Source organism: Accipiter gentilis, chromosome 6 (genome assembly GCF_929443795.1).
Source record: "Accipiter gentilis chromosome 6, bAccGen1.1, whole genome shotgun sequence".
NCBI classification, from domain to species: Eukaryota; Metazoa; Chordata; class Aves; order Accipitriformes; family Accipitridae; genus Astur; species Astur gentilis.
This window is the reverse complement of record NC_064885.1, coordinates 403,496-425,361: the sequence shown is the minus strand read 5'-3', so window position 1 is coordinate 425,361 and position 21,866 is coordinate 403,496. Positions and strand designations below refer to the sequence as shown.

The window sequence follows — 21,866 nt, the reverse complement described above, 5'->3', positions numbered from 1 at the left end:
GAGGAGGTTTTGCAAGCAGGACAGGCTCTCTGCAGCTTCCTTTTGCCCGGCTGTCAGACTAGTTCTGTAAGGCAGCCAAAGCTTTGTCTGCCGCCTTCTTGGCACAGTGAAGAGGAAGCTCATGGGCAAATTATGTGAAAGACCTGCCATTCCTGTAGCACCCTCGTACCCAGCCAGTGCCAAATGTATCTGATTTGTAAGCATAGATTGAGGGAGACCTGGAACAGCTGGAAGACTTGTGAAATCAAACATGCTCCTCTGTGCTTCTCTCTCTTGGTGGATGCTGATCCCTTAGAGAGCAGTGCCTAGCCTTGGCCTGCAGTGTAAACTGCTCTCTTCCCCCATTTCATCCAATCATGCTCTCCCTTTCCTGCATCCTGACTCTGCATTGTACAGCTTTTCCACCTCCTTATCTGAAAGTAGGCGTCTTCTCTTGTCCTCACTCAGTATTCTTCTTCCTGCCCGTGTTGCTGCTGTTTGTGATGATATGTGAATATGTGGTTCTAACGTCTGGATTCAATCAACTTCTTGGCCTCCTGGTTCTTGCAGTAGAGCATGAATGGGCACATGTAAACCTCCAATGGTTTATAAAATAGTGATAGAGGTATCTTAAATATGGAGTGTGCAGTGGCAGGATGGCTGGAGCAAGGGAGTAGCAAGGTCAGAATTTACCTTTCAATATTACAGGTTCAGTTCAGTGCAGAACTTTGTCCTTGCTGCTCTGCAACAGCCAGCTGCTTTGCTTGGTTTTAGCTGAATTCCTAGCAGACTTCCACAGGAACTGTAGTTGGCACTAATTCGATTTCTTCTCAGCAGAGTCAGCACAGACATTTTTCATGAACAAATATTTCACACGCGCTCCAACAAACCAACCTGCTCTCCTCCTGAAGCAAACATCTAGAAAAGGAGCCTACTTTTGCAAAAAAAAAAAAAAAAAAAAAAGTAAAGAAATGAAAGTTGCTCATTTCCATGGTCCCAGCTTTTGCTTTAGTCAAAGTGCTGGGAATGCCTTTCAGTTTAGGTTTTTAAACTCAGTTTATCAGTGGTGGTCTTGATTCATGAAAAGATTACAGTTGCTTAGTTTGGGACCCAGGTCCCAGATAAAAACATGCTCAGGTAAAGGAGATTCAGACACACTTTCTTTCAAATCTGGACACAATGGTATTCCTAGAGCTCCCTCTCTCATTCAACCCGTATTGACTAGGCAGCTCCACCAGAAGAAGTGGGAAGAGGGTATTTATCTCTACGGGTGAGGGACTTGCTGTTCTCAATTGACACCTCCCTGTTTTCCTCCTTTGCTCCTTCCTTTCTGATCTATAATCTTGTGGGAGGCCTGCACCGTCTTATGCCTGTCCCAAGTCAGCTGTTCCTAGAACCCTAGGGAACATTGTGCTTCTCACATCCCTCCCCTTCTCCTCCCAAGGGTACACCCTTCTGCTTGACAGTTGCTGTATGAACAGTAAAAGTGGGTACTCCACTGTCTTTCAATCTGATTTCCTATTATTCAGGTGCTTGTTCTTTTCTGTGAATCCTTTTTCTGTTTTGTTCCGTATCATAGAATGTATTTTGCATGGCACACTGAAGGCAAGTTTCCAATAATTCTGCACAATAAGGAAATATTGATTCCCTTCGCTGTATTTGACAAAAAAGGATGCTGAGGCATGGACTGTGTAATTGAATTGCCCACAGGAGTCCCTGATCTCATTCCCAGGTACAGCAAGCAGGTCTCCTTTCACAGGATTAGTCCATCTAAAGGTATCAACACATGTTCATGGCCTTTCTCTTTATTTTCTCTTCTCTGCACTGCATCTCATTTAAACAAGAAGACAGCAAATCGTATTTGCACTGGTCTATCAAAGTGAACCTTAGTACAACTCCTTTAGAGTTAACTCTTTGCATTTTCTTATTTAAGTGCTTGCCGTCCTTTTTCTTTGTTGACTAGGGACCATTTTTTCATTGGAGACTGGCCACAAGAATGCAAGTTTTGGCCAATTCCCCGCTTTCTGCTAGGCTTTGCACTGCTGTGAAGTTTCCTTTGTGTTGGTAAGTTACCCAGAGGGACTGCTGCTAAAGGTTTGAAGATTTGAAATCTGTCCAGATCCGGTTGGCTACTATTTTCCTTAGTGGACATTCACTGCTTTTACAAACAGAACAGTAACATTGGAGTGTCTTGTTTTGAACTTCTGTCACTCAAGTTCCTCTGGTCAGCAGAGGACAAATACTGCAAGCTGTAGTCAGAGCCACCTCATTACTTGCTGTGAAATCTGAAATTCATTATTTCTGTAACTGCTTGGTAAGACAGAACTAAGAGGCTGTAGGATCAAAGTATCAAGATATGATTTATGCTGCCTTCAGTTTCAGGTGGCTGTTGACATCCTAGAAGCAGAACCTAAAATATCAACAAATTATTTCTCTTTGGTCTAGTTTCCAGTCCCTCCAGTTGTTCCTTTCTGCCATCTCGATAGCTGTTGCCACCCTTTCAGTAGTGCCATCACTTCTGATTCTGATTCTGTGGCTACATTGTAGACCAAATCACTGACATGAAGGACATTAAAAAAAACCTTTCCGGTTAACCTTTCTGGGTTGTTTTTAACCCAGATCGCAGACACACAATCCCTCAAAATAACAGGCAGCGAAAGACATCCGTGCATGCCTGCACAGACCTTTGTTTCGGGGAGACCCGCACTGTAGTTTTCACTCTCCATTTCCCTAAAGGAACTCAGTCCTTCCTCACCACTGTGTGAACGAGTGAGAGATGACCCTCCCTTGGCATCATCAGCACGTCCTGAAGGTCCAGCACCTGAGAGAAGCCGTGCGTCAGCACTTTGGTCACTGCATATCATATGCATTATGAGAATCTGTGCTTACCGGCAACTTTCTGTAGGCACTATCAGTGGGGAGATTTTTCTTAAAACATTCTCACAACTGGTGTGGTGGCTCGATACGCAGCCGTTAAGCAGCTTTCCTCGTTCACAGAAGGTCTGCAGAAGCGTGAGCACAGAGGCGGACGTAAGGAGCGGGGAAATGCCCCACGTTACGTCCGGGCGCCCACATGATGGAGGGACCGGCAGATCCTGACTTGGTCCGGATCAGGCTGAGGCGATCTCCCGGGCGTCGGAGAAGGGGCTTGCGGACACGACAAGTCCTCCTGGGCTGCCGCCGGCCGCCCGTGGGGAGGGAGGGTCGTCGCACGGCGGGGCAGGGGCGCTGGGCTGGCGGCAGGCCGGCGGCTCTGCTGCGGCTCGCCTGCTGCTGATGGTCCGTGCCTGCACCGCTACCCGGCCGCCCGGCCCCCCGCCAGGGCGGGAGCGAGCCCGGTGATGTCCCGCCAGGGCGGGAGCGAGCCCGGTGGTGTCCCGTCAGGGCGGGAGCGGCCGGCCCCACGCCAGGGCGGGAGCGAGCCCGGTGGTGTCCCGCCAGGGCGGGAGCGGCCGGCCTCCCTCCGGGCGCGGGCGGGCCCGGTGTCCCGTCAAGGGCGCGGGCGGGTCGTGTCGCCCCCCGCCATGTCCCTCCCGCCGCGGCCCCGCCGCCCCGTACTTAAGGCGGCAGCGGCGGGCGCGGCTCCTGCTCGCGCCCTGACCGTGTATCCCCACAGAAGATGGCCCCGACGTGCTTGCGGCCCCTGCTGAGGTACCGGTCCTTCGCCATCCTCTTCCTCACGCCGCTGCTGCTGCTGCCGCTGCCGGTCGCCGTGCCGACGCCGGTAAGTGCCCGCGGGGCCCACGCGGGGAACAGAGCCCCCCGGGTCCGGGCCCCTGCTACCCCACGGGCGCCCGCCCCTCCGCCCCCGCCCGGGCCCGGCCTCTGCCGCCCGACAGCAGCCCGCCCCCCCTCACCCCCAGTCTGGGCCCTGCTGCCCCAGAGCCCCGGTCCCCGCCAGCCGCACAGGGCCCTCTCCAGCCTCGCCGGGCGCCCAGCCCGCTTGCCCGCCTCGCGCGGGGCCGTGCCGCAGACACCCTGGGCAGCGCTGGCCACCCGGGCCGCCCTCGCCGCAGCATCGCCCTTGCCGCCCGGGCGGGCCGCGCCCGACCCCTGTCAGGGCGGTTCCACTGGAGCAGATCCTTCCTGCCGCCCCGTCCCTGAGGCGCTTCTGTGCAGCTCAGCCAGCCGCCCCGTCCCAGATCCCAGGAACGCGTGTTGCAGGTTTCGCTCCCCGATGGTCTCCAGGTGCTGGTGCTAGGCAGCTGGACTTGCAGAAGGAGCTGTGTGCCAGTCGATCTCTGTTCATCCCGGGGGTTGTGCCGCTGCCAGGACCTGGCGCTCCCACAGACCCAACCCGTCTTGCAAATTAGATGCGATTCTTTGGGGGCCAAAGATAAATAGGTGCTTAACTGGCCCGCGCATTTAGAATTGTGTCTTGCATTACCTAGTAACGATGACGGCAGTGGACTGAATGACGGGACTTCTGTGTTCTCCAGCTCACTCCGCTGCTGGGGCTCTGAGGTACTTTAAGGAGTGTTGCTGAGCGGCATTCTTCACCGGTGGTGCAGTCGGAAGCCGTGCATTGTCCGTTATGCAGCGATCGCAACAGGTTTTCAAATGCAGTATCCTCCAATTCACATCCATCTTACTCCAGTCATGGTGATGGCACAACTCTTTTGCTTTCAGTGGAGCTATACCCGCATAAAATTGGAATAACCCAGTGAAGAGTTTGGTCTTCAATGCCTAGTAGTCTTCCCGGCAAAATGTGAAAGCTCAGTTTACAGTCTTTTAGCCTACTAGAGCTTTAGAGGCTATGCTAATGCTAAAACCAGTCTTTCTTCTGAGTGCCCTGTATTGCTCAGTGTGTTTTCAAGTACAGGAAAATGTCATGCACATTTATGAACAAAATTGCCACCCATTCTGGTTTACCTGTCTAAGTAATGTCAGCCCTGCCTTTCAGTTGAATGCTGGTGCTTTATAGAAAGAGGAATTCCCGACAGTTAGGCACTACTTTGATCAGTTCTAGAAAAGATAATTTGCCTTAAAAAGTAAGTCTGTCTTCAGTTTTCCAGTATTTGTAGGAATATTGTGTCATCAGTCTAATCTGGGAAATTACGGTATTTCACAATGGGAGAGTAACACTTGCATCATGACTGCTTTTCCAGCTCCCAGTGAGAAGGCAGGTCACTGTGTTTCTCGTCAACTGTACAGAGACACCAAAGAAACATTCTGTGACTGTTAGATACAGGTTTAGATACAGATATATATTTAATTCCAGATCTTTGGTTGTTTGAATTGGCTGAGGCTGTTGGAGTTAATTTATAAACATGGTTGTATTTTTGAACTTCACATAAATTATTTACTCTCCACTCTACAAAATCAGTGTTTCTTCTGTATTGTGAATTTTACTCACTCAGGGTTGTTTATCTGTCTTTCGTACTGGCAACAGATTAACCACAGTCAGTTCTAGCAATTAGTTACTGTGGCACAGCATAAAGTGTATCATGAGCTCACATCATATTTAATAAGGGAAGAGACTTAAAGAGGATCTGTCTGATATCTTTTAGTCTCAGAAGAAATATCTTTTTCAAAACTTGTGCTGTAATTAATCTCCTGGAAACCTGAAGAAAAAAAAAAAAAGTCAAATAGCTTACAAAGGCTGTTTTCTGGCTCTTAAGCTTCTCAACAAAATGAAGGAAAACACACCCCTATTTATAAATATCACCTTACAGCAATTTTTAAATGTCACTGTAACACCACTTATTTTTGCAATAAAGTCTCATTTGTTGTATTAGAATAAAATCCTATAAACACATACTCTAAATATGAGCAAATTCTGAACAACAGAACACTGAGTTAAGCTTTAAAACACTGTTTACTGTTGGCTAATGAATGCTTGCTTCTCCTAACAATTTTGAAAGTACAAACCAAGGAAGGCTGGGTTACAGAAATGCCTGCTCAACAGTATAAAAAGACATGTTACAACATTTCTAATCTAGGGAATCCCCTTAGTAGGTAAGCACAGTATGATTTGGGAAAGTACTTAATATCTGTATCGTGCTTAGTCACCAGAAAAAAAAAAGGTAAAAGAGTTACTTTAAAAAGTTATAACTTTTAGATTATTCAGTGATATAGTTTCTGGGCTCAGGTGTGTTACTGGACACACCTCGAAGACTTGTGGATTTCAGACAAGCTAATCATCCACGCTGGGAAGTTTGGCCATCCATTTAAAAATAATTAACTCAAAATGGAAATGCCCCAATCTGCAAACACTATTAAAAATTCTTGCCTCCTAGATGTGAAATCTGCTTACCTCAACTGCCAAGAAGTAATTGCACACTGCAAACTGTGTACTTACCTAGTTGTGGAAGGTTTGTTTTTCTCACACCCTACATTTTGTGTGGGTGCATTAGAACAAACACTGTGGTAAAAAAAGATCTTTTTATGCAAGTGACTTCAGAACAAGGTTTAAAAGTACAAGTTTAAATCCTCATGTCTCTGCTACCTATTTGAGAATAACTTGCTAAGCTACAGACAATGGAATGTTTGGGCCTGTTATAAGAGCTACCAATCTGTTTCTTATCTTTAACAATAGTTTTCTGTGCTTAAATGTGTCTTCCATTATGTTGCAGGAGGCCAAATGTGCATATATCATCATCATCATGGCTGTGTACTGGTGTACTGAAGTGATCCCACTGGCTGTTACCTCCCTCATGCCTGTGGTATTTTTCCCTCTGCTTGGAGTTCAGAGCTCTAAATCAGTAAGGAACTTGCTCAATCTGGATCTGATACAGGGATATCTGTTGCTCTGATCCCCCATCAGTATTTAGCAAACAAGTCTGATAGGAAAGTGCGCCAGTTCTGTGATGCTGTTTTTGAACATGTTGAGCAGTGTTCAGGGCTCCTGCATGGGAAGATGCTGAACTAAATACACATTTGGCCAAAATGTTAAGGTTGTGGGGCTTGAGGTGGTAGAGGTGAAGGTTCGTTTTCTGGGCCTGGTTCCTGCTGGAGAGCATCCCACTAGTACCAGCAGCTTGTGTGTTCATAACCTGTCCCATAAGAGAGCAGTGCTGACATATCCTCTGGGAGATTTCAAAATGCATGGGGCGAACTTCTTCTGACAGGATAGACAGCATGATGCCAGCAAGTACACTGTGTCCCCTCTAAAGCTTATTCTGGCTGTTTGTGCTAGGGCTTTTGTCCAAGGGAGAGAGGCTGTACTTAGGTACTGTAGACCAGGTTCACTACTGGCCAAGAAGCTGGTAAGGGCAGGTGTGGTTACTAAAGGTGCTGAGAAATCCGTTTTGGAGCTCAGCATTTCTAGTACCTACAGAGTGCTTTGAGCCCCTAACAATGTTTCATTTTGTACTTTATTAACTCCTGATGATCCAAAAAGAAGGTTCATGATGTACAAAGAGCCCCTGCACTAGGTAGTTCAGCACTTAAACAGGGGATCAAGGGTTCAGGAAACTGGAGGTAGCTCTGAGGCTACAACTGCCCCTTCTGCCAATGTTGGGATGGGGCCTGGTGCAGTAAACAGCTTTGAGAGGATGGAAGGCAAAATGTACTAGTGAAGCTGGCAAGAAGCAACACTGGGGCCCCTGACCTACCTTCTCTGTCTTTCAGGTGTGCTTGCAGTACCTAAATGACACAAATATGCTCTTCGTTGGAGGGCTGATTGTTGCAATTTCTGTTGAACAGTGGAATCTTCACAAACGGATTGCGCTGCGGGTCCTGCTGATTCTTGGAGTGAAACCTGCACTGTAAGCGTATTGCATTACTTCTTCCTTGCCTCTGTCAATTTAGCAGAGGCCGAGGGATGGTGTTTAACAGTCAGCAGAGAAGGGAACCTTCAAGAACCTTTTTAGCTGCACTTGTACAGAGTTTCCAGAGGTGAAGTCTGGCAGCAGGAACAGTTTATTTGTCCTTTAGCCAAAACCAGCATCTGGCTAAATTCTAGATGCTTGCCATTGGGGACAAAATGATGACAGACTTAATCATGCACAGACTAAGGAGCTAAATGGCTTTCTGGGATTCCTTCAGTGAAGGTGGCAGAGCTGTCCTAGAAGGGAATCTGGCCCTGCTTTGTATTACTGGATACTACACGCACCCCTGTCTGGGCTCTGCTCTCTAAATTACAGTGACTACAAAGCCTTCTCCTCTGCCTGTTCCTCTCTTTTCAGTCTCATGCTGGGATTTATGATAGTCACTGCCTTCCTCTCCATGTGGATAAGTAACACAGCCACCACTGCTATGATGGTTCCCATTGTCCAGGCTGTCCTGGATCAAATGGACAACACAGAGTATGATGTGACCATGATGGAACAGGCAACCGGGCAAACAAATACAGTGATTGAGCTGGAAGAAAAGAATGCATCAGATCCCACTTCAGTGCATGGTAAGGGCTTACTCAGCAGTGAGTTGATACTAATGAACTTGCTATGCTCAGAGCTCCCTCACCTAGAAGGAGTTCTCTGTACCTTTTCCAAGGAAAGAGGATGGTAATCTGACTGAAAATCCCTAAATGCATGACATTTAGGTTTTACAAAATGGCTTCCAATTTTAGTGGCTGCCATTTGTTATGCTTAACGCTAGATCACATGCAGATTGTTATGTTCTTTCCTTCAATGTGGGGTCATCCTTCTGTAGTTTCCCTAGATTTAACTGCCTGCTCAGAGAAGTGAAAAGCTTATCCTGTGGGAAACATCATCCAACCCTGCAGCGTCCCACTTTCTAAATTTTGTGATTATCAGTGGTGTTCTGCTTCTAAGCCATGTAGGAATGTTTGAAAAATTTTGTGCAAATTCAACCTGTTTTGGTTCTGGGGTTATAAATACCTCTTTATTGCCCAGATTGTATGTGGCGGTGGGGAGAAGAAAGAGGAATACTTTAAAAGCTACATTGAAAAGAGAAGCTGGTGTGACTTACAGTAGACAAACTATTCTTTTGAACACTTTAAAGTGTGATCTTACCCTGATGCTTGACTCCACAAGGTCCTTCTCTCAGTGCTGTGGTTCTGCAGTAGCTTTCACCCAATTTGAACCATGCACACAAACTCAGTCCCTCTGATTTCACTGCTCTGCTGTACTGTTACAGAGGGCTATATTATTAAATACCATTAAAGATCAGATCTGTGGTGCCTTTCTTTTTCAGAGGAGGAAGGATTGTCTTGGGGATTTTCATAGAGGTGTGATTTCACTGAATTAGCAAGTTGATCTGCCATGACTGTGTGCAAGAACGATGCAAATGTCAGTAGTGCATACAGTGTCCCACATTTCAAGCCTTCTGCCTGGGACACACCATGCACATTTTCTGGCCTACATGTCCATGGAAGACACAGTGTAGAAGAAGGGTGTTTATGTGTGTTGGACACTGCTCTATTATGAGATTGATTCATAGCTGCTGTATTTCTTTGGACCTTGGAGGTATAGTTTAGATACAACCGTGATCTCTGCTTTTTGGTTGCTTCATTTCTTACCTCACTTGTGAAAGGGAGAATGCACTATGATTGTGCAAAGCTCAGACACCATGTTTATGTAAGATGTGCAAGCCCTCAAGGATGCCAGTTGGTCACAGTGCTCTGTAAAGTTGCTCATTTCTAGCTTCCAAACAATTGTATTAAAGGTAAGTTTTCATATTTGCAAATGCTTTTTAATGTTGATTCTTGACTCCCCAAATCAGACTTCTGCTCTAAGACCAGTAATAATTTGATGGTTTTCTGTCCACTTAGAAGGATCTGCTTGGCTTTGCTGACTAATTTATTTTAAAGTGTAGTGAGGGTAAAAAAAAAATGTGCAGAAAATACCCTTTGCTATTGTTGAGTTGGTTGTAATTGCCATAAATTCACTGTCCTGCTCCATTAGTCCAGTCAGACTTCAAGATTAGACTCTGAACCTCAGAGAACAATGGACACAGCAGCAAAATTTCACGGCTGATGTAAACTGACATAACATATTGATCTTAACAGTTATGCCAGGCAAGATTTTGGGTTTGGGTGGGGGTTTTTTTGCCCATATTCACAGCTGTTAAAGCTAGTTGGGTTCTTACTGTGGTATTGGAATGGTTCCAGTGACTTCAATACCTGGCTGGTGGTAAGCCTCTCTGTGAAACAGGGAATTACTGCTGAGAGACTGTGGCACTGATATGGACAACAGCATCCTTGGATCATGTAGACGCAGACTGTCAACCTCTCTCTTCAGCTCCTCATGAACATGAATCCAAAGTATTTAGGGACATATCTGTGGGTTTTTGAATTAAAATAAATGGCATACACAAACTGGAAGCACTGAGCCTGCAGACTCTGTCATGAACTCTCTGCCTCCCTAACTTAACCTGAGGCAAGCTGTGTTCTTTGTGTCTAGTCATAAGCAATGGACAAGTCCCTGATGACCCCAGATCTTCTGAGGAAAAGAAAATGAGGAAGCGTATATGTAAGGGAATGACACTTTGTGTATGCTATGCTGCCAGCATTGGAGGGACTGCAACACTCACTGGAACAGGACCAAACATGGTGTTGAAAGGCCAGATGAATCAGTGAGTCATTCTTGCTTTTTCTTTTACTTATACTATCTTACTGTTTCTGTGACCAACCAACTAGTCTTAGGTCACAGTTTCAGTTGCAAACTGTAACCAATAACCAATCAATGAATTGAGGGTGAGGAATGTGTACGAAGTGACGGGTCTCATTTTTCTGCTTCAGCCTTTTTTTAGGCAGCTATGTGCTGCTATTATAGGTCTCCTGAGAAACTCGGAAGTACTTGCTGGTAATTGGCAGACAGCTGGTTGATCATGAGATACTGGTTCTTCTGCCTCCTCTTTTTCAGCTGAAATGCAGCATATCAGCAGAGGAACTGCAGTGAAGAGCATCGGAAGAATATACGATTAACTCTTCTCATAAGCACACCGAAGAGCAAGAAAATAGCTTAGCCTCTCCTATAATATTATTCTTCCATGCTGTAGCTGTGGAAACTGTGCAGATACTGTTGTAAAGGAAAGGACTTATCCACAAAATACTCTCTTTGCTAAACTGAGTTTGGGAACTGATTTAAATGCAACCTGATCAACACTGAAAATATTGCAGACTCCACAACAGTCTCTCAACAGAAGGTTGCTTCCTTCTCTTGGGAGTACTTCAGCCTCAGCTGCCACATTACCTGTTGGTTTTAATACCCAGCTGGAAATTTGCTATTGATAATTTTGCCTCCAGTCATTATTGGTGGATGCAGGGAAGAACAAAACTTGCTGCTCTTAAAACACTGCCTTCATTCTTTTAAGCCAACTAGCAACTTTGTCTTCGATTGAAGTGAGCAGAAGTACAGCTATTAATTTCAGGAAAGACATTTCTTATTAGAATGAATGGGGAGAAAGAAAGAACATCACATCTTGGGATAAATGAGCAGGCATGTTGGAAGTGAAAGGTACCTAGAATGTGTGGGAGATCTTTCAGCAGCACTTGCCTTACTGAGACCTAAAATATCAACATGAGCTCCTATATGAGCTCTTACATGCCTTAAAATAACATACAGGAAAAACTGAAGATCATTTAAGTTCTGCTCTGAAATCCAGGCTGCCTTCCTATTGACTTCAGTGAGGCTATGGATGTTTGCCTATGAATACTTGTAATGGTTGTCCTAGATTTACATGTATAATTGTCACTGTTAGCACAATTAAAGGCAGAGTAGGTTACTAAATGTTTTTACATTCATACAGAAAGCTTTTTTCTTTCCTTTTCAGATTATACCCCAACAATAATGATATTGTGAATTTTGCTTCCTGGTTTGGGTTTGCTTTCCCAAACATGATTCTGATGTTGGTACTAGCTTGGCTTTGGTTACAGTGCTCCTTCATGGGACTCAAGTGAGTATTTAACTACATGATATTGTGTAAACCCCATCAGCTAATGTAGATCAGCTTACTGAGAAATCTGGATAAAACAAATGCACTGACAAGTTATTAATTTTGTAGCAGAGAGCAGTTCCCTTTCACGGCAGCTTTTGAGGTCTGGAAACCTTTTGTGTTCATGGGAGTTGCACTAAGGGAGAAGCTTTATACATTCTTAATGTTCAGACAGAATTGCCTTTTTATTTTTCAATTTCACATCTGTGAATTTCAATGCTAGGAGAGCCAGCATATCTGTTTTGCTACCCTTGATTCAAAACTGAGTTTTTCATCTCAGGTTGCTCCAAATTGGACAGAGACTTACATCCATTCATAGACCCCATTCTTCTGTGAGAGCTGGCATGTCCCCATGAAATACTTTGACACTGTTGTAATTTCTTTGTTCCTGGCCTCTGCTGCAGTCTACGTCTGTCCCCAGGAGTGACAGTTTCAGAGTAGCAAGCATGTTAAATCCCTCTGGTATGTTAATACTTACAGTACGTTCTTCTCCCTTTTTCTTAAAGCTTTAAAAAAAGCTGGGGCTGTGGGACAGAAAGAACTGCAAAAGAAAAAGCTGCATACAATGTGCTGAAGGCAGAAATGAAGAAATTGGGCCCCATCTCTTATGCTGAATTCAATGTCCTCTTAATGTTTGTTTTGCTGGTTCTCTTGTGGTTTTCCAGACACCCAGGCTTTGTAAAAGGCTGGGCCACCAGGCTCTTCCCAGAAGGAGAAAAGTAAGTTTTTAGAGTTTTTTTCATCCTGTACCCTCTTGGTTGTGAATCAGATTCCCTTGCTCTTTCATTCCCTTTTGAGTGCAGGGTCATTCATTCCACCCTTATCTGATTTCACATGTTTGCTGAGCTTGATCCTATCACTTGTGTGTAAGATCACCAGTGGATCTATTGTTTGACAGTTTTTACTGCAATGAAGTCTGGACAATGGGACATGGAGCAAGCTGAACCTCCTGAAGAAAGAGAAAATTCTGTAATGCTGGTCTCAGTCACACTGATGTACACATTAGTATTTTGTTTGCATGAGCGCCAATCCATTGCAGTGTCATTTGAATATTTGGTAATATCACCTCCAAAAAATAGCTTAGAACTCACTGGGAAGTTGATTTGGTGCTTTGAATGGCTTCTTTGCACAATGTCTGTGGCATATTAAGAACATAAAACACATGATGGGACTATCCTTCAGGCTATTTCTTTACACATCTTTCTTTGAGATACAACTGTTGAATCTTGGCTTCACCATGGAGAAGGAACCCTGCCTCCAGGAGCTGTTGTCATCTGTGACTCTGGTTATTAATGTGTATTGTAGCTAGTTTCTTTTATTACTGCATTTGTGTTGTGGCAGGTCTGAGAGACCTCAGTCATGAACTAATGACCCATTTTGCTAATGTACAAGCCCCAAACAGGATGACAAAGAGCAATGACTGCAATGCTGGAAGGCAGCCATCTTCTAGGAGAAAGATGTTTATTTTCTAAGCTATATTCTCTTTTCTTCTCTAGGTATATCACTGATTCTGCTCCTGCTGTGTTTATTGCCTTGCTACTGTTTATCCTTCCTGCTAATAAACCCAAATTCATAGGCTGGAATCCAAGCTTGTCTGACCCTGAACAGACTGAAGAAGGTATTTAAAAGAGGAATTGTAACATTGTGAAACAGTTAGCCACCTCCAGCTAACATGGCAGAAACATATACTGGATTTGCATGCAGTTCTTCAGGGTAGCTCACACCCCCTCACTTCTTGGGCAGGGCTGGGGCGCAGTACCTGCTCATGTGTTTTACCCTTAGCCTCTGCAGCCTGTTAGGTCTTTCCCTAATATCTTCTAGAAAAGGAGACAAAATGTCTTCATTCTCCTAAAACATGTTCTGCTTTTCATTTCTCACTTCAGATATAAAAAAGCCATTTTTATCAGCCCCGCTGCTAGACTGGAATGTGGTTCAGAGGAAGATGCCCTGGAGCATTGTGCTGCTGCTGGGAGGAGGTTTTGCTTTGGCTGATGCAAGCGCAGTATGTCCTGACATCTGTTTTTCTGTCTCAAAGGCGAACTTCCCTGGTTTGTTATCTAGTCCTGTATTACTGGGCATGCACCCAAAGCCAAACCCAGTAGAGATGTTCAGATCTGGTGGCAGATCCAAATTAGCAAAAACTGGGAGGAGAGGTGAATGTTTGTGTCTCTTTTTCAGGAATTTATATGCTCTGACCAAATTTCTTCAATTTATCTTACCTCTTGGAGGCTGCTGGGTAGTTTGGGATCTTCACTGGCTGGACAGACCAGAAAAGCAGCCTTTCTTATTTCTGTTATCTTCCCAATCCCAGCCCTGGCTTGAAAAATAGAAGTATAGATAACACTTGTAAGATTTTCAGAACCATTTGAGGTTTGTTTAAAGGATATGTATCTTCAGATTTAAACCAAACCACTACTGAAGTGGTCAGGAAGAAAATCATTGTGGTTAGATATCTTCCAAAATTGTGGACAGTAGGGTTTCTTAAACTTCTTGTCAGTGGCTGTTGCCACGCACTGTACTGCATCCCATAAGCCCATGGTTTGATCCTATGTTCATAAATTCACAGAAAAGGCAGCTAAATTCCCAAAACAGGAAAGAATCTTGAGGTGAACCATATTGCTTCCTTCATCACTGCTAAGATGCATCTAAATCAAAGCAAGCCTTAGCTATCAACAGTGCCATGCTTTGGGGAAATTCATATTCAGATCCAAGTTTTGCAGCTAAGTAGTTTTAAACCATGGGGGAAATTAAAGCTCTGGGGCTTTACATTCATCTACATACATCATACATACATTATTAAAGCTCCAGAGCATTAGAAGCCATCAAGTCAAAGGTTTTGTAACCTGTTTGAGTCAATCACTGCCTATGTTCCTATGATAGAGCATTCATACAGCATCAGCATCTTTGGAAACCTTTGAAAAACATGCCAGGAAACTTCTGAGTGATACATTAAGCATTTGCAATGATCTCAGCAATAATTGTTTCTGTTTAGCAAAAAAACATAATTTTGTAACCGAACTGTGAGCAAGTATTTGGGTTCCAGAAAAATCAGGAAAGTGGGACTCAGTATTACGTCTAGTTGGGAAGGAATTTCTTTTAGTGTTTGTGACAGATCATTACACTTTCTCAGATGGTATTTATATAATTCAGGAGTCATTTAGCACTATTTGGTAGAAATTTTACAGATGACAAGTTCCCTGTTCATGAGCTAGGGGTTCTAAGCCTCACTAAACCCCACCTTTTTTTCTTGTCAGAACTCTGGGCTCTCAGCTTGGCTGGGTCACCAAATGACTCCACTAGGATCTATCCCACCGTGGGCCATTGCAACAGTACTTTCACTTATTATAGCTGTCTTCACCGAATGCACCAGTAATGTCGCTACAGCCACCCTCTTCCTACCTGTCTTTTCATCCATGGTAAGATTGCTTCCATCCTGTTATCCTATCAACTGTGATATCAGAGTTAAACTGACAGTCTCTAGTAGCAAAGCAATATCGTAGTTATTGCCTTGAAAGTTGCTCTGATGTTAATCTGAAAGCCAGTATGAAACAGTCCACCTGGCAGTATACCATAATGGCTAGTGATTTTAGCTGGTGTTCACTGCTATGTTTGCAGCATCATGTGTAGATAGAAAGGGGGAATGCAAACTTTCTCCAATCTGCCCTACCTATATGCCCGAAGCCTGAGAACCAGCTTCTTGGGGGAAGAAGCTAATTCAGGATGCCTATCCCATGGCACCCTCGCTGGAAAGGAAGCCAGTTCAAGCCTTCTGTAAGGTGTGTCACTTGGCCCTGGGGAAAGTGAAATGAGAGTCACTTTTTTAACACAGATCAACAAACATCAGTTGCTTCTGGTCATTTTGTATTTGAACCATCAACTCAGAACTGGAAAAACACACACACAGAAAATCCAAACCAAAACAAAATCCAGCACTTAGTATTCATCCCTTGAATGGTTCCTTCATCTTCATGGTTTTATGCTAGAATACAGAAGGTAGTAGGCCTGACTGTTAGAAATGTGTCATTTTCCATAGGAAGCCAGAACAATTTTAAAACATATGGAGGAAAACCTGGTAAGTTTTGCTGCCTTTTCTGAGCAGAATTGAATTTGTAGCATAAAGGAAAAAATAGGTTACTTTGTTCTTTAATTTGGAAAGTACAACCGCTTTATTCTACACCATTTCATCAAAGTAAAATTATCCCAATCAAGGTGCTGAGCTATTAGTGACTTAAATTGGCACTTAAGTTCTGAGTCCCACAGAGTTTATGTAACATCTAAGAGTGTACTCCATGTGCCTAGTAATTATAGTCCCATCCCTGTGTTACCCTGGCAAAAGTGTGGTCTGAGGTCAAAGAAAAGATTGTTGGATAAATTTGACCAGAACTCCAAATTATACCATAGAGCAAAACAAACAACAAGAAAGAATCAAGCATTGTTTTTAAGTATTGTGGGACAGGAAACAAGAGAAAAGTTATCTTTAACCACGTGTGGATTTCAGAATAAAATGCTTGTAAATTACTCTGGTGATATAATACCAGGAAACAAAATGAGCCTGTGTATCTCAGTGGTCTGGGAAATGTTCTTTATGCTTTTCTTTTGGAACACTTCCAGTGTAATATTCTCTCCATTTCATTGCAGGCTGCATCTGTCAAGATCCATCCTTTGTATGTTATGCTGCCTGGTACTCTCAGTGCTTCCTTTGCCTTCATGCTACCTGTTGCAACACCACCAAATGCGATAGTGTTTTCCTATGGCCACATCCGTGTTTTGGATATGGTAAGATGATTGCCTGGTCTCTTATCTGAAGCTCTCCATTTCCTTTATCCTGAAATATAGTGAGAGTTTCATTTTCTTAGCCGAGTATTTCCAAAGTACCAGGAAGCTCTTATGGGCTGTAACTACGATCCTATGCCCCTTTCTTATGCAGTGTTAATATTGCAATAAAGATTTGCATCTCTGAAGTAACAGTACCTTTCTCACAGGCTTTGGCAGACATGCAGCCCAGCCCAATTGAAATTAAAAACTGACAAGTCGTAAGTCTCTTAAACACTGAAAGGTTAAAATGCAGTCAGTGCTTTCCAGTCTTCTGGGGCTATGGCGAGTGTAGCTGAAGCCTTGTTTCCACTGGAGCTGAAAGCAGAAGGTAGCAATCAGTTGCCCTAGGCTCTGGTCCTCTGATTGCCTGCCAGACCACACAGTGCCAGGTTCTGTGCTGAACACCCAAACTTTATCAGTTTTCTAACCGGAGACTTGAAGGGAGCAGAAGCTATTCTTTAACTAATAAGACAAACTTGTACATGCCTTAAAGCTCCTCGACTAGTTATATAGCAAAATGTTCAAAGGCTTTGCACAGTGTGTTCTGTGGTATTTCCACCTAAGCAAGAACACAGGGCAGTGGGTACAATGGCTATTTCTGTGATTTATTTGACTGTCTTTCTTGTTTGTGTACAGATAGGCCTTGCTGCAATTTGCTGTGCTGGTGTTTGGTTATTGTTGTTGGTTTGGACTTTTGTCCTCACAGGTTAGATCTGGCATAGTAATGAACATCATTGGAGTCTTCTGCGTCACGCTGGCCATCAACACATGGGGAAGACCTATGTTTGAGCTGGACACGTTCCCAACCTGGGCAAACAGCACAACTAACCAGTGAGCAGTGAAGAATTCACATGTTAAATAAGGAAAGGACCCTTAATACTACTCCCTGTTGCCCAAAGACCTATATAGAGTCTCGTCACCACTTCAGATCCAATGTCAGGTGTTTGCTGCCTTCCGGGAGTCACGCATCAGTTCAGGCACAAGCCAACTCAAATTTATTCCGGTCGTGCTGGAGCCAAAAGTGCTGTTTAATTACATAACCCTAAGGATCATGTGTCTGGATCATAAGTATGATCAAGTGATCCACTGTACCTCCAATCAAGGTCAAGATTTAGAATTTATTGAACTTTAAATAAAGAGAGGGCAGGCTGTTGTATCAAGTGGTTTGAACTATAGTATTACTGGTATGTACTTGTAAATCATTAGCATTGAACATTGCACTCAGGCAGGGGCTGAAAATTCATTAACTGTTATATTCACAAGTCAGCAGCTGTACAGAGAAATCCCTGTTGTCACTTGTCTAGTGAAAGAAGGGGTATGTTATGCTATGCTATGTTACGTTACGTTATGTTATGTTATGTTTTAGTCAGGCCTCAACCATGTGATGGAATCCTTACAAGTCAACATCCAACCCATTTTCCATAGCCTTGTTTTCACTCCCAAATCTCACTGCATTTAGACACCCTTATTGAGAGTTGAGATACCGTAATTCCATGCTGGTCATGATTCAGTTTGTGTCTTGGGCAATGATGAGTTAAGGCTGGCTTTGTGTTTCTTGCACTGTGGCACTGGCAGAGCCAGGAGCCTTTCCCTCTCTCGGCCACAGGATGTGGTTTCACGTGCCAGCCAGTGTTTTGTTAGCGCCAGCCTGGAAATGACCAGTGGCCTATAGGACTTCACACCTATTGTGAAAGTTCCTGGATTAGACCCTGATGTGCCTTATTAATTAACTGGAATTTTGGAGTGGAGACAAGGCATGAGAAAGGCTCCAATTAAAGGCCTTGTAAAAATTTAGGGGCTCAGGTATTAGGGCTTGTGCTGGCTGACAGCAACGGGAGTTGTCTTGTGTACTTTGGAATTCAGGTCCTGTGGAAAAGTGTTTCGTAGCACTTATGTAATTTCTGAAGCAGAAGTGGTCTACAGAAAGACTGGTGTTGGACTAGGTGTATTTTGTCAGTGGTATATGGATGTTTTTCATTCAGCTCTGGAGATGAAATTGGGTGGGAGGTAAGGCAGTGTGTTACAGTGGAGACGTCTGTGGGCATGACATGAGTTCTGCTCCCAGGCTTGCTGTGCAGCCTCACGCAAGTCAGCTCACCTCTTTTTGCCTCAGTTTCCCCTCCTGAAGAAGATGTCATGGTACCTATCTACCTCACAAGGGTGTTGTGAGGACATGAGGGTCAAATTCTGCACCCATGATGATTTCCCACTTCAGGATAAGGGGTGCAAGGTAGAAGTTATAGAATCACAGAATCATAGAATTCTGGCCAGAGAATTCTCACCAGAAGACCTGGCCTCTAGCATAATAGTGTGTGTAGGATATTTAATAGTTTTGTTATTAACGTGAATGTTCTTTATAGAACTGGAAAAATACTCACATTTTTGTCTTTAAAAGTGAGGAAAGTATTTATCCACAAAATGACAAGGTGCTTTTCTGAGCAGAAAACTACTTCAAGAATGATTTGATTTTTGTGCCTTTATCTTCTTTGCTCTTTCAAGGTGCCAGGCACCATAAACTTTCCGCTGACTGTTGTTCCTGGGTGCTTCCAGTGGCACCCTGTCTACCCAGCTGGCTGCATGTGGTGCAGGCTCATACCTCTTCCATGGAATGGTGGAGCATGTGGATAAACACTGTTCCACTTGCAGAGTCTATCTAAGGAAGACGCCTCTTCTAGTGCCAAGAAGTGGCTTGGTCACAGGCATTTGTCACCACCTGAAGCTTATCACAGTATTTGTTTGAAGAAATTGAAACCAGGAACAGTTAAGCACCTTCTGTGCTTTGGCAGTCACCACTTAATGCTGATTTGCATCTGTAGGTATCTAAATGCATTTGAGAAAGGGACTTTTTCTGCCTTCTGATGGGCTTCACAGTATGAGCACATTTCACCGCTGCCAGGTAATTCACGGTGCTTGCTCTTCACTATTGCAAATAACATACAGTGGATCTTGCATGGGTGGGTAACACCAAGCTTGCCTGTCTCATGCAGATGAAAACTCCTCTAAAACCACTTTGCTAAAAGCCGTAAGACAGACACTTCCCTCTCCCATTTGCAGAAAGGAATGTCTGAAAGTTTCTTGAAGGGGAGAAAGTGCCCTCATCTCAACTAGGAAGAGCTTCCTCTGTTGCTGTGCAAGTAGAAAACAAATGTTATTTTCAGCAATGGTCACACAGGGTGATTTATTGACAGGAGCGCCAAGGCAGGGGGAATATACACATGGGGTAGTAAAGAATGCTGGTTTTATTATAACCGTGGTCTATTTGATGTGTCACCTCTCTGTCCTGTTAATAGCAAATGTTTCTTTCTGAGACACTTTTATGACATCCTGTGATTGATTTGTATTTAATTTAAATGGGAGAGTTGCAGAATTAGAGCCTGCCAAATAAAAAAATTACTAGAACTGTCTCCTCTCTGGCATGGATTGTTTCCTTTGCAACACAGTGGACCTCTTGTTTCTACATTAGCTTCCACTGTAGCATGGTATTGCTCCATTAAGATCCAGGATGGTACACATCATAGAGAATCAGTACAAAGCAGAGATTTGCCTGCTGCTTTAAGTACCTTCAGACCTATATATCAATGGTTCCTTCTCTTTCCTCAGCTAAGTGATAACTCAAGTTTCCATTTTTGAAAATGCTCAGGTGGGACCAAATCGGGTGGCATACCCTACAAGCTGTCTTATTCATTTCAGAGTAAAAGATTTTAAGAATCTAAGAAACACAACTAGTTTTTAAGAATTTATCTTATCTTGTACAAACTCTCCAGTATAAAAGGCACAAACAGGCTTTTCTTCAGCATCAAGCGTGCATGTCGTCCTGTTCCAGTGCCCTAAGTAAACATATGTGTTATTTACAATGGGTAATGCAAGGGCAATTGCTTTGTTACTGGAGCTCAGTTACAACCCCTTCCAGCATTGCAGGATAAGTATCGTGATAGACTCTTTTCTTGCATGGCATTTATTTTGCTTCTCATCAAAGGGTTTTTGTTTTAGGTGTAAAAGTTGTGATGGTCCTAAGGTAGTGGCATAAAGGAATCCCTGGGTCCCCCACTTCAAAACATGCACCACCAGCGCCAACAGAGAACATGGGAGGATCTTCAGTGTGGACTTTGTCAGGGCAGGTTACTCAGCCTCACTGAACTAGCAAACGGTTCCTGTTTTATCGTATGTGGGCAGAGTGTGATTCCTAGCGGTTAATGGGTATGTCAGCTGTCCAGCTGGCATAACAGCAGGCAGTGCTGCCTATAAGGAGCTAAATTAATGCTTTCCTATTTTCTATTCACTCTCTATAGAATGACCTTGACTTTTCCTTTCTTCTCTCAGAATACGAAGTTGCTAACACTGTTTCTGCAAATGTTGAATGTCTCAAACCTGCAGAATCATGATATGGGCTGCTATTATACAGGGTATGTTCCTGCTGGTTCATGTATCCGTGTGCAGACTTATTCCCACAAAGGACTGGCTGTTTGGGAATGGTTACGTATGTGTGAATGCATTAATGAATGACCAAACTACAGGAAAGCATACAAAGGGAGGACAAAGGTATTTCCTGCCTTTGTGTTGAACATCCAGATCTGTGAAAGAGAGAAGAGAAAACTTTTCAGCATTCTCTATATGATCTAGAAGTCACCAAGCTGAAAAAAGCACCCAGACAGAAATAGACTCAAGCTTAATGTGGATGCAAAAGTCATCCCCTTTTCTCTTAAGTACACATATGTTCTTCTTTGGCCTACTGTAGAGATCCTGAGCCCTAAGTTTGAAGTAGGGCTATGTTATGCAGGTCACCTCTTTGGTTGGTGTCATCCATTGAATTCAGAGTAGCGGGTGGTTCAATCCAGCTGAGTTCTGATCTCAGTTGAACTCAGTCTTTGGTTTATTCAGACTTTGTTTTCCAGCTCAGGTATGTTACCACTTGAAAGAGCAAAAACCTGGTTGTAGCCAAAAAAACATTTGCTGACAATGTGTTGGAATTGGACAATTGGTAAAAATCAGCCCAGAAAAAAAATAGATCACTGAATTAGTCCTAGCCAAAATCCAGCAGTGATTCCTTAACACAAAAGCACCTCTTCCTTTTTAGTAATGACATATCATATACATTTTTACATACTTCACATCTTTTTTTTTCCTAAATATCTGTGCTAAATATGGAAAGAGGTGGGTGGTAATGAATCCTGAACACTTAGATCAAGTGACAGACAGTTTTCACAATGTTTTCCCAGTCTGGGTGAATAAAC

The 21,866-nt window shown here is 43.8% G+C and overlaps 1 protein-coding gene across 6 annotated transcripts in view; it reads left to right on the top strand.

Moving 5' to 3' along the window:
- Positions 1-20,039, top strand: part of SLC13A5 (solute carrier family 13 member 5) — a 32,972-nt gene extending 12,933 nt beyond the window's left edge. For 2 of the 6 annotated variants that reach the window (XM_049803096.1, XM_049803095.1), the window contains 12 exons: positions 3,596-3,703; positions 6,555-6,683; positions 7,552-7,688; positions 8,109-8,323; positions 10,287-10,458; positions 11,659-11,781; positions 12,327-12,539; positions 13,317-13,438; positions 13,704-13,822; positions 15,075-15,236; positions 16,459-16,596; positions 17,342-19,253. In XM_049803096.1, the coding sequence (XP_049659053.1) occupies positions 3,599-3,703; positions 6,555-6,683; positions 7,552-7,688; positions 8,109-8,323; positions 10,287-10,458; positions 11,659-11,781; positions 12,327-12,539; positions 13,317-13,438; positions 13,704-13,822; positions 15,075-15,236; positions 16,459-16,596; positions 17,342-17,470 (1,764 nt within the window). In that variant the 5' untranslated portion in view covers positions 3,596-3,598 and the 3' untranslated portion in view covers positions 17,471-19,253. Of the gene's footprint in view, positions 1-3,440; positions 3,704-6,554; positions 6,684-7,551; positions 7,689-8,108; positions 8,324-10,286; positions 10,459-11,658; positions 11,782-12,326; positions 12,540-13,316; positions 13,439-13,703; positions 13,823-15,074; positions 15,237-16,458; positions 16,597-17,341 lie in introns of those variants that run through there. The other 4 variants (XM_049803100.1, XM_049803099.1, XM_049803097.1 and 1 more) reach the window with 3 other exon arrangements.
- The last annotated feature ends 1,827 nt before the right edge of the window (positions 20,040-21,866 follow it).